Source organism: Apiospora hydei (assembly GCF_038363865.1).
Source record: "Apiospora hydei strain CBS 114990 chromosome Unknown utg000004l_segment0_segment0, whole genome shotgun sequence".
Classification (NCBI taxonomy): domain Eukaryota; kingdom Fungi; phylum Ascomycota; class Sordariomycetes; order Amphisphaeriales; family Apiosporaceae; genus Apiospora; species Apiospora hydei.
In genome coordinates, this window is record NW_027117363.1 from 8,528,523 (window position 1) to 8,539,606 (window position 11,084).

The window sequence follows — 11,084 nt, forward strand, 5'->3', positions numbered from 1 at the left end:
AATCCTGATCTGTCCTCCCATATTCGTATGCCGGTAACACGGCCATGAACTGTTTGGGTCCTGCTTGGATTGTGCACGAGTTGGGTGAGCGTGGAAGCCCAGAGAGAATGCCTCTGGGCGCATACCTGCTTGCCCAACTCAGTTACACAGCGTCATGCTCGCTTCTTCGTACGAGAAATATGGCCACGCAACAAAGCGCGCACAGCGAGTTGGGGTTGAGATGGGCCCTATCTGTCTCGATTCGTTGAAAAGAGTCGACGTGCTTTTTCTTGTTGGCACTCCGTGGCGAGTCCGGAGTGGCTTTTTAAGGCTCGCAAATAGCTTCAAAACCGAAGCCATTATTGATTGACACGACCCCGCAATCTCTCCCTACCCCTGCCATCCAACTAGCAGGGGGTATCAGGTTAGCCTGCATTCCCTTCGTCTCCTCCATGACTTAGTTCTCATACCTGCAGATGGAATGCTTTCGCCAGTCTCAGTCTCCTACACAATGGAGATTGTCTGCATGTGTGTCGACCAATCAACAAAGTATGGGGACTGATGGTCTTGTTTCGTTGGGAGCGGTAATACGTGCATACCTACTCGAAAATGGGCAGGCAGCTGGCTCCAGCTTACATGCCTTCAACAGGTAGGGACTTTGACAATGATCCGATATCCACCGCCAGTACAACCTTCACCTGATCGTCAACATATGCGAGAACGACCATAGAAGAGGAAAAAAGACGAAGCACCTTTCTTAATTTTATAAGCGTGCATGTTTATTCGAACAATTTTGACAATACACGACCGGTGGTAGGCTATTAGAATGTGGGTAGGTCGTAGGTATAGCTTTTGATGCTGAATCTGGTTAGGATGGTCCATAGTCCCGTTGGAGGTACTTCCATTGTTTTGGTGGTGTCTTGCTAGGCCCTGCAGTATATCGCATTCCTCCATCATGGGCTGGCCGAATAGATAAGAGCTTCTGGGTATGTCAAGTCCGGGACACCTGTTGATGCCTTGCCTGTTGCGAACTCACCCAACTCCTAACGTCTCGGTTACCCGCATTAGGGACGATCACAGGCAAGCGGGCAGCTGTGTCGTGGAATGCAGGCTGGCAGCGGCGACACCCCTACCATTGAATACGCCGCCTCAGCACCGATAGATCGCAGTCGTGGAAAACAAGATGGTGCCTATGGTGCCTATAGTGCCCCCTCCACTGACTGGCAATGCATGGTTTTCTTCCGATAGTTGAATTCTTTCGTTTAGAGTGTCTTCGTGATTCCGAGGCAGTGGCTAACAGAATAGTTAGGTTCGGGAGATATACAGACCATAAATAGACCCCATAGCGACCAAATAGTGACATCAGGGTCCAGAGATAGTTCATGTTAGGAGACCATGTCGAACCAAATGCCGGGACCGCGGATTGCACCTTATCAGCAAAACTGGAACTCGTCTTCTTCGACATCTCCCAGAGTCGGCAGAATTCGGCCGTGTCTCTGTGCACGCCGGTGATGGGGTGCATGTGGGTGGACAACCGAACAGTGGAGGATACGCAGCGCAAATCAGATCCAAATGTGTGCCCAGTCAGTGGCTCGGATATACCAAATAACGTAAGCAACAACCTCCGTGTTATCGCGCGCGTCGCTATGGTCAAGTGCTCATGTAAGCTATGATCGTAGAGTTACAACGAGAGATTTCGATTTTGCTTTCTGGGAATCGGCACAAACATATGGGTAAACGCAGTAGCCGATCGACTTTTGTTATCGGCATCTGTCGTTGGATCGTCCTGCGCACAGCTGGTTGATGATGCAACGGCACTTTTGCGAACCGTATGTCCGAGGGCTGCTGATGTAGAAGAGTTGGTGTGAAGCTTCCTTTGGTGGGTAGGTATTTTTAGTTGGTTCTGCTGTTCCGTTGGAGCCACCCGCAGCACGGCACACTCTCTGCCTCCCCCTTTCTCTTACATACTCCTACCTACCAAGCCTACCACCTACCTACATGACAGGAGGGGATGCGCGGGTCAACCCTGCAATGCCAGCCTTCCTCTGTCACGGCATAGATGGCCTGTATTATCCCGAGTGAAAGTTGCCACTGGCTATCCAGAGCGAATGGACACACGGCCCTAAAGGTCCCCCAAGCACGGGAGCTGGGAGCCAAAATGGCACGGGAGAGAGACTGGAGCGTCCCCTGAGGCGTTACCGATTGGTGATGCACCCGCCGCGGCCCCCACTGTTCTGCATAGCATCAAATAAGATTATTGGCCGGAGCAGGAGATTAGCTACCCCCCAGCTTGGCCATGCTAGCAGCGTTTCGACCGTCGCATGCGCCGAATCAGAGGCCGGTGCCTGTTTTCGGTTCCTGGCTGGCTGCTGACTTGAACGGGGGCTTGGACTGGTCTGGCTAGAGGAGCCCCAGAGGAGCCCGTCCAAGGCACGCCAGGGAACGCCAGGGCACGCCAGTCCCTCGCCAGGCACTTGCAGGGCACCAAGCTGCACCAAGGGCACGAGGCACCCCCGATGCGAACAAGAAGGTAAACGAGGTGTGATAGCGAAGATGGGGCATCCAATTTGAGTTGCACGCCTAGCGGTTCATGGACCAATCGAGGACAGCGGCCCTTCCCCTGCAGCTGTGGGCGAAAGTGACCTTGCGACCTTGCGACCTTGTGCCTTGTCCCTGTCGCGCGCGCGGTGCTGCAGCTGCAGGAGAGGAGACGGGGAGAGGAGGAGACGGAGACTCTGGAAAGAGAGGAGCGCAGCAGCAGCCGATCTCAACCATCCCATTATGAGGTGCTCTCCGCCCCATTTCGTCTTACCCTTTCCTTCTTTTTCTTTTCTTCCACCACGGTCATTTAATCGTCGCTGCCGTCGTCGTTGGTCTTTTGCACAACCCCCCTCTAGAATAACGTCTAATCTGTTGGGTCGCCGTCGCTCTTTCGCTTCGCCCCCAGTCATTCGTTGTTCCAGGATTACAGTCTTCACTCTTTGAGGCTGTCTCTCCGTCCTTTCTTTTCAAAGCCATCGACAGGACTCGCTCATTCACGTTATTCTTGTAAGTGAACACGGTCCCTGCCTGCCTGACTTATACATGATTCAATTGATCACCCTTGTGTCTCGAAACCATGACCCCTCCCCTCCGGATGTCTGGGTCGACTCGAGCGAACACTTCGATATATGTCCCTTGGTTGCTTTTAAATTACTGTCATCTCTCAATGGTTACTGACATTGCCCAATCGAGTAGCCCCCATTCACTCATTCCATCTACGACGACTCTCCCTTACGCAGGACTTTGAAACATTAGTTACCGTTCATCGTGAACTCATCGAAGATCCAGCCCCATCATACATCACCATGGCCCCCATGAGCAACTTTTTGGCGCAGGGTACTGCTGCCCTGACCCGCCGGGATGCCGATTTCGCTTCCGACCAGACCATGGACCTCTTAATTACCCTTCTCGGCGTCGCCTTTGTCGCCCTGCTTCTTACTGCCCTTCTTTTGTTGCTGAGGCGGATGAAGCGCCAACAACAGGCCGGACACCAAGAGCTCGAAGGCGACGACGGCCTCCCCCAGTACAGCGACCTCAAGATCGACGGCCAGAACAGCCGCCGCCTCACGATCCAGACGCCGAACGGCCACTCGAGCATTTTCGTCGTTGACCACCGCCCCATGCTGGCCGACCCCAATGCTCCTCCTCACTCTCCCACCAACGTGCCTCAGATCCACATCACCTTCCCCGATGAGCAGGACGAACAGGGCCGCAACAAGTCGGGCCGTGTCATGGTTGTGCGAGTCGGCGAGACCACCGTCGGTATGGAACCTATCCGGGACGAGCAGCTCCCCCGCCTACGAGAAGGAGAGCAAACACGGCTTCTACTCGATCGATATGGACCAGATCGGCGGCCTAAAGGAGAAGGACCGCTCGCAATTCCAGTAAATCGGATCAGCGGTGTTGTTTGCTTCTAGCCCTCACCACAACCACAACCAAATCACGTCCGTTTTCCTCTCGAGTATAGGTTGAGCCTTCCGAAGGGAAGGGAGGCGGCTTGTTACTCGACCTCTTGACATTCTGGAAGAGGGGAGAGAGGGGGGGTTTCTTGGATGACAACCATTACATGCATGAATTACGGAGTCTTGATTGGCAGCGAAATACTTTTGACCTGAAATTATCATTCTTCCTCGCTTGGTCGAAGAAGGGGGTGGACCGACCAAGCGACGACACAACACACACTACAAGTCGCGGCGTTTATGGGTTATACGGCACAGGATAACTTTCTGGATATATATTCTCGAGCAACTTCGCCCAACATACGCGCGCCGAGCAGGCCTCTCTGTTCGGCTACGACACACTCAATCGACGCTTGCCGAACACGTCGTCCCGTATGACGGACGGCGGGCAGGCAGAATTGGGCAGAAGTATTACCAGGACATATAGTACCACTCGTACATTCAATATTGTATAATTAATACACTTACCAAGTCCAAAGAATCACACACAGAAACGGTCCGGTACAGGGCTAGAAGTAAAAACAAACACAATTATCAAGATCAATAATTCTATACTCTCCTTCGCACTTAGACACCATGCCCACTGTGATCAGTACACTGCCGTCAAAGCTTTCGTAAGCCTCGATCCTTCTCGATCTTCGGCTTTCGTTCCTCTTACTTCCAAGGTCAGTACGTAATAGTACGCCTTTTGATATAGGCCGGCATCGCAATGTCGCCTGAGAAACAACAACAGCAGCATTGACGGGATGGGGAAGAAACGGATTCGCGAAGTGGAGAGCACTTCTTATTCGTTCAATGCAAAGGCCAGGAACCCCCTGCAAAACTGTGGCTCCCGAGTTCATGAGCAGTTACGCGGCTCAATAAGATCAGATGGATCCCAGGAAGGTACAGTATGGAGAGAGATGGTGCGGATCCACTGCGGCCGGTGCTTGTGTGTTCAAGTGTCGGGTGTTCGAGCCTCATCGGATTGGTGGTGGTGGTGGTGGTGGTGGTTCGGTTTGAGCCTCCATCGAAGGGGCAAGGAAGGAAAGGATTTTTTTTTTCGGGCTTGCTGCGCCTGCGCCGCCAGCGCCAGTGCGTGCGTCCGCGTGCGGGAAGTAGTGCGTCCGAGATTTGATTCGACGACTCGACGGCTTGACTTGACTAACTCGACTTCATGTGTTATTAGTGCAGTACAAGGAATTGATCTGACTGACGTTGCATCTCGTATTTGCAGATACTGGCGGACGGACAACACCTTTTCTTGATTACGGGTGCATTTTTGATGTTCTTGGCCAAGGCAAAGAACGCCGGTGTTCGTTGCATCCTTCGGAGTCGGAGTCGGAGAGGCAGGCAAGTTTTGGATTTTTTACTGTATCGACAACAAAGCCAAGCCCGAAATCGCCCATCCTTCATCCTCCACGGATATGACGTTTTGGATTTAGTGATTACCTCAGCTTAGCTAGGTAGATACATAGATTAGTCGAAAATACTGTACATGCATGCACAAAGGGACGAGACGAACACGCGCATGTGCAAGATAGACGAGACGGGCTGGGCTGTAAGCCTCGAACTCAAAAACCCCGGGCCACAGACACACACCACATGGCCGGGAGAGGGAAAGAAAGGACGGACTCGCTGGGCTGGTGGGCGATCGATCGAGTCTAACTAACTGGAATGCAGGCAAGCCTCACACATCTGGGAAACTTTATCCCTACTCGACATCGGTCTTGCATGGGGGGCTTGTCCCCGGTCCAAGATGATGGTACACTTTTCCCTCTCAAATTTCTTCAGATGATAGATGGATGATGAATGGGGCGGCGATCTCATGCGCATGCATGCATATTGACAGTAAACCGTTGAAATGCGAAGGGGGAAAAAAGGACTTGTAATGTGGAGAAGATACGGATGACATTCCTGGGATCATATCTATCGTGACATGGGTAAAGCAGATGCTCCGTACGGCGCAAACTCCATCGTCGGGATACGTATGTGTTTAATACAAATGGCCGTTCCACTTCACATGCCATATTTCGCAGTCAAGGGTACGTACATGTATGAACACGCGCAAAGATTACGCGTCCGGCGATGGGTTAAGAGTTGTATATAGCTGACGCCAAGTATAGCCCTATATATACCACACGATGTCTATGTACGTTTGCTTTTATTCTATCGTCTAGACAGGTCGGGTATAAATTTTAATATATACAAGGCTGCAGACACATGATGAAAGGCATATACATTCTCTTGCTGTGGTGTAATCCTCCGCTTCATGATTTAAAAGCATGCCGGGACTTAGAACAAGTCTCATTATGCGCAGCAGGCGTCATAGATAGAGCCAGGCTATTTAGGTATGAATAGAGCATGCTTATATATCCTTGGTGAAGTAGGTACGGTATTCTGTAAATTTGACAAGATTGCCCATCTCAATTATTGTAATATATAGTATACACCCTCTCTCCAATGATGACGACGATGAACCTTGACGCCCACTTCCCCCCACAGATCCCTAGGGGGCGCTATACCATGGAGTTTCGCGGCTTCAAGTGTTGCGTATATCTTGGGCTGATGTCAAGATGCACTTTTTAGAGAGCGCTTACAGTCGCCAACCCTTGAACACGGCCATGGCATGGCGTTGCTATAACGGGGGTCGTCCGGTGTTTGATCATTTGGTACAGACGTTGTCTATACCCAGTGTGTCTCCGGATTCTGACACCTACGATCTCCAACATGAGGCTTGCTCTCGCAGTAGCATATCGCATCATCGTAACCATGTGAACTCGTTGCCTTGCCCTACACTGTTGATTGTAGCTATGCAGTGCAGACTCATCAGCTCATTAGTGCATTCAGTTCCGAGCGCGAGGCGTCTATTTGCAGTAGGGCTTCCCAGCGTAATAATCGTGCGGGCCAGCACCGGCAACTTGTACTAGAGATTCAGTCCAAAACTCATCAACTCATGGGCTGCAAGTTTTGCGGCCACGTCCCACGCCAGTCCTCATCCTGGATGACGTAAGGCATCGAATAATGGTCTGACGAGGCGCCGGTCCCACTCAGACCGCCGGTGACGGTAGGGGGTGGGGAATTGGAACTGCGTGTTGATCGCCAGAGCCGGATAGTTTCCCATAGCAATGGTATCTAGATTGGTGATGAGCGGCACCTCCGTCTTCATCCAATTGGAGGTGTCTACTCGGATGAGGTGAGAAGGGATACTATCGTCGGGTTGCTGCTGCTGCTGCTGTTGCGTAGCAGAAGGAGGAGGAGCACCATTACTCGTTTCCTGCAGAGATCGTGTTTCGTCGCTGCCTGGGGGTGACAGAGGCGGGACTGGAGGCTCATCCAGTGCCTTCTTGAGACAATATGGCATGACAGGCTGGTCGACACCGCTGGTGCTGCCGTTATGGCTTACACTTCCCCTGCTTGCGCCGTCTCGATAGGGCTTAGATTGGAGAATGCTTCCTGCGTCATGCTCAACTCCGTTCGGTTGTGTAGAGTTGGCGTCATATTGTTTTGAAAAGATGTCCTCTGGCCTGGTACTGGGAACCCATGATTTCAGCTGGCTATCGCTTTCTTTCACTGTGCCACTTTCGAGGTAAATCTTCTCCTTGGCTAGGATGTGCCGTTGCTGTAGTAGGGCTGTCAGTCGCGGAAGAATCAGTATTACATCGGGGCCAGAAAAAGCTCACGTATGATTCGACCCTTGGTAAGAAGAGTTTCAGAGTCTCCAGTATGCTGACGAGAGACGAGACAAGAAACGACAGCAGGTCGTCATCAATGGGCTTCGCAAGACAAAGCGGTGCCGTGCTGCCGTCCTTCAGTGCTCTCTTCCATATCTCGTACTTTCTGGCGATCAATAGAACTGTTGCACAGTCGACCTATGACACACAGTATTAGCAAGAGATAGAACTTACATTAAAAACCCCAATGTCGGGTTGACACAATGCTCGGGCCCATTGCCAATGGGCTGGGAAATTGGGGTGCAGTGAGACAACTTACAGCACAGGCCCCGATCATCCAATCTGCAGTGACCAGGTTTTTGCTGACTCCCGAGTTTTGTCGAATCAAGTGCATCTGGAAGGTCCAGAACTGAGCCTGGTGGATAGCATAGGCCGTGGCTTGCCGTTGAGCTATGTCCAGCCAGTCCCAGGGTATGTCCTCCGGGTATCTTGGCGGCGACGAGTCCGCGAGCTTTGGAAGGGAGAACCGATACAGGTCCACGTACGTCTGTGCAACCCACAGGTGCAGCGTGAGGAAGCTCGTCCGGTCGGGTCGACTCAGGTGGTCTTGCATGCTCTGAGGGCTTAATCTTACGCGGTCCGGAAGGGAGTCCTTGAACCTGACCATGAGGACTTGGAGGTGGTTCACCGTGGCCATGAAATGCTCAGAAGTGGGAGAAGGAACCTGGGGGTTCTGAAGGGCTTCAGAGAGGCCCTTCATGGAGCTGTAAAATCAGGGTCAACACAAGTTTGTTTTTCTTGGAAAGGGTGTGTGGCCTCTTCTGGAAAGGGGTAACATAACTATCGACGAATGGCGTGATATTGGCACATACCCGAGAATCTGAGTACGAAGGTTTAATAACCTTACGTGAGCGGCGTTGAGACTGAAGTCGCCATGATTTGGTTGAAGGGTACTTCATGTAGTGTCGCTTCAGTTGATGGAAGTCCTTGCCTGAAGACGTCGTCGTTGCAAGGCAGTTTCAGTTGCATAGCGTCGGAAGGGAGCAGCACATGCTCTTCGAACCCACCAGACAGGTATCGGTCGATGATCCATATCTGCCAGACAGCTCGCCTCAGAGACTCTTGCCGAGCGAAACCGCCTTCTTCCGGCCTATATTCGGGCTCGTGGGTGAGACCTAAACACCGGGCTAACCGGGCAGCAGTCGATGTCCACATCCAGACCTTGCTCAGGGGTCCCGACATCCAGTTGTAGGTCGTGACGAAGGCCTGCAGTACCAACAGATCCGGATCCATATGGCCGAATTGCCGCATCACGTATTGCTCCACCTGTTCGTTGCATTGGGCTGCGAGTTGGCGCCCTTGCGATATGCTGGTCACCATGGTGGATGTGACTGATACCACGGCTGCCGCCAGATAGGGAGGCAAACGGTTCTCCTCGATCAAGCGGTATGTCGTCGCCGGGTGAAGGATACCCTGGCAGGGCACGTACCAGAACGCCTCGAAGTAGACGTCCATATGTTGCAGTATTATGTCCCGCTTGAGCAGGGTTGTCCTTCCTTCGGTCAGATACATTGTTGTGCAAGCAGATGATGGAGAACGTACTGGGCATCCGGGCTCGGGTCATAGGCAGTCTCCATGTTTACCGGAGTTTGGCCCTCGGGACTTTGCTGCTTCACAGAAGCAGACGTTGATGACATCTCAGGTTCGGCCTGCTCGGGCGACACGGCCACGTTGGCAAAGCGCCTCTTAGACGGCGCATATTCGCACGTCAGAGACGACGAGCGACATCGTGAGCATGCCGGCAAGTCACCAGAGCACTTTGCTTTGTGACGATGGCAGTTTGCACAGGCTTAATTATGTTAGTTGATGAGCCGTACATGAGACGACGAGGAGTATGGGTAGCAAATGTGCTTACCTCGCTGAGCGCGCTTGCGGATTGTTCCGGCTTCTGTGACGGTGCCAGTAGGCGTAATCCTGGCTAATTTGGCCGCTTCGTGTTATTAGCACTCATAACCTCTCGAATATCTACAGCAACAGATCTCACCTTGCGCTCGACTGCCGCTGGTGGACTGGGCAAATCCGCAGGCGAGTTTGAGGCGGAAGCAGTTGTCGCATGGTTCATCGCCTGTTCTTCCGCCGCATTTGACCTATCACCAACGGGCTGTCAGCAGGATCATCCGATGTTACTTTCGAGGACGCCTACGTACCTTTCGCAACCGGCAAATGTCACAACTAGACAAGTCGCAAGTCAGCTTGCTTCTGGCAATTGTATTTCAGCTTACACAGGCGCGAACTCTTACCATTCGTTTGGGTTGTTTCGCCTTCTTTTGCCGAGGGCGACGGGCGAGAGTTGAGTAGTGGACGTTTCTGGAGCGGGCGCTGAGGCGTCTAGGTTTCCCGAAGCACGTCGTCCGTTGCTGTTTTGTTTCATGGCGAAACTCTAAGTCTATAAGAAAAGAACCTAATAACATGTGTGTGTATGTGTATATACTCGAAAAGCGACACTAGCAACCTGTTGGAAGCATGATTCGTTCCAGTGAGTAAAAAGTAGTAGCAGTAGCAGTAGTAGCAGCAGCAGCAGCAGCAGCAGCAGCAGCGGTGCGTAGGTAGCAGACTAGGAAAGAGGGAGTATAACAATTAGGTAGGTCAGGTTGGAGCAGGTGCAATTCGTAAAGGGGAGCGACAACCGACAGGCTCTCGCGCGGTATCCAGATTCTGGGGTTCGCGGGACTACCAGAACGCCCTAAGGCCTCACAGTGCACAGTTAGCTCGCTCGAGCTTGCAAGGGCCGGCAAGGGCCAAGAGGAAAGGGACAGGGGTTCGGCGTGAGGGCCGCCACCAGTAGCGAGAGAGGAGTCGCTTGGGTGTTGGGCGTTGGATCCGATGCACACGATGGCAGGCCCAGAATCCTGTGTCCAGTGTCCAGCGTCCAGCATGCAGGCCGCCCAGGCCGCCCAGGCCGGTCAGTCGCTCGCTCCACCTCCACCCACCCGCCTTCAAGCAAAACACCCTGACACCCCGGCACCCCGACACCCCCTGTATCTGTATCTGAATCTGGCGACAGGCAGACCAATCTCCTTATCGCGAGGGGCAAACTGCTTAAAACCGGCAGCGATGACCGGGGAAATAGATCCGCGATGCCATCACCACTCAATTTTCCTCTACATACCTCGAGCCTTTCATCGGTCCCAGAAAACCTCAACTGCGGTGGGCATCTGCATCCATCCTTGTCTCAGCTCAGCTTTTGCTTGGAGATATAGGAAGTGATGAACATCCCGAGCAGGTTACCTTCTGTGATATTTGAGACCTTTCCACACCCTCGGGTCATTTTTGCGCTTATCCCTTTAAGTGCTGAACATTTAATTCCACGCTAAATAACCGGTATAGTATAACACCGATGGTTGGTCCGTGCGGTGGTTTATTGCGCGTATTTACCGATAATCTCGGTACT

At 52.5% G+C, this 11,084-nt stretch overlaps 2 protein-coding genes across 2 annotated transcripts; one reads left to right on the top strand and one right to left on the bottom strand.

The window, feature by feature from the left end:
- Positions 1-3,326: 3,326 nt before the first annotated feature.
- Positions 3,327-3,938, top strand: PG997_005157 (uncharacterized protein; the record flags this gene model as incomplete). The annotated part of the gene is made up of 1 exon (XM_066809472.1): positions 3,327-3,938. The coding sequence occupies one exon, from the start codon at positions 3,327-3,329 to the stop codon at positions 3,936-3,938; it is 612 nt and encodes a 203-aa protein (XP_066673090.1).
- Positions 3,939-6,969: 3,031 nt separating this feature from the next.
- Positions 6,970-10,064, bottom strand: PG997_005158 (uncharacterized protein; the record flags this gene model as incomplete). Its single annotated transcript, XM_066809473.1, has 9 exons — positions 6,970-7,565; positions 7,621-7,831; positions 7,953-8,397; positions 8,541-9,185; positions 9,236-9,482; positions 9,549-9,581; positions 9,641-9,794; positions 9,841-9,865; positions 9,934-10,064. Coding segments are annotated over 9 exons (2,487 nt in total), but the record flags the coding sequence as incomplete, so codon positions are not given.
- Positions 10,065-11,084: the final 1,020 nt, after the last annotated feature.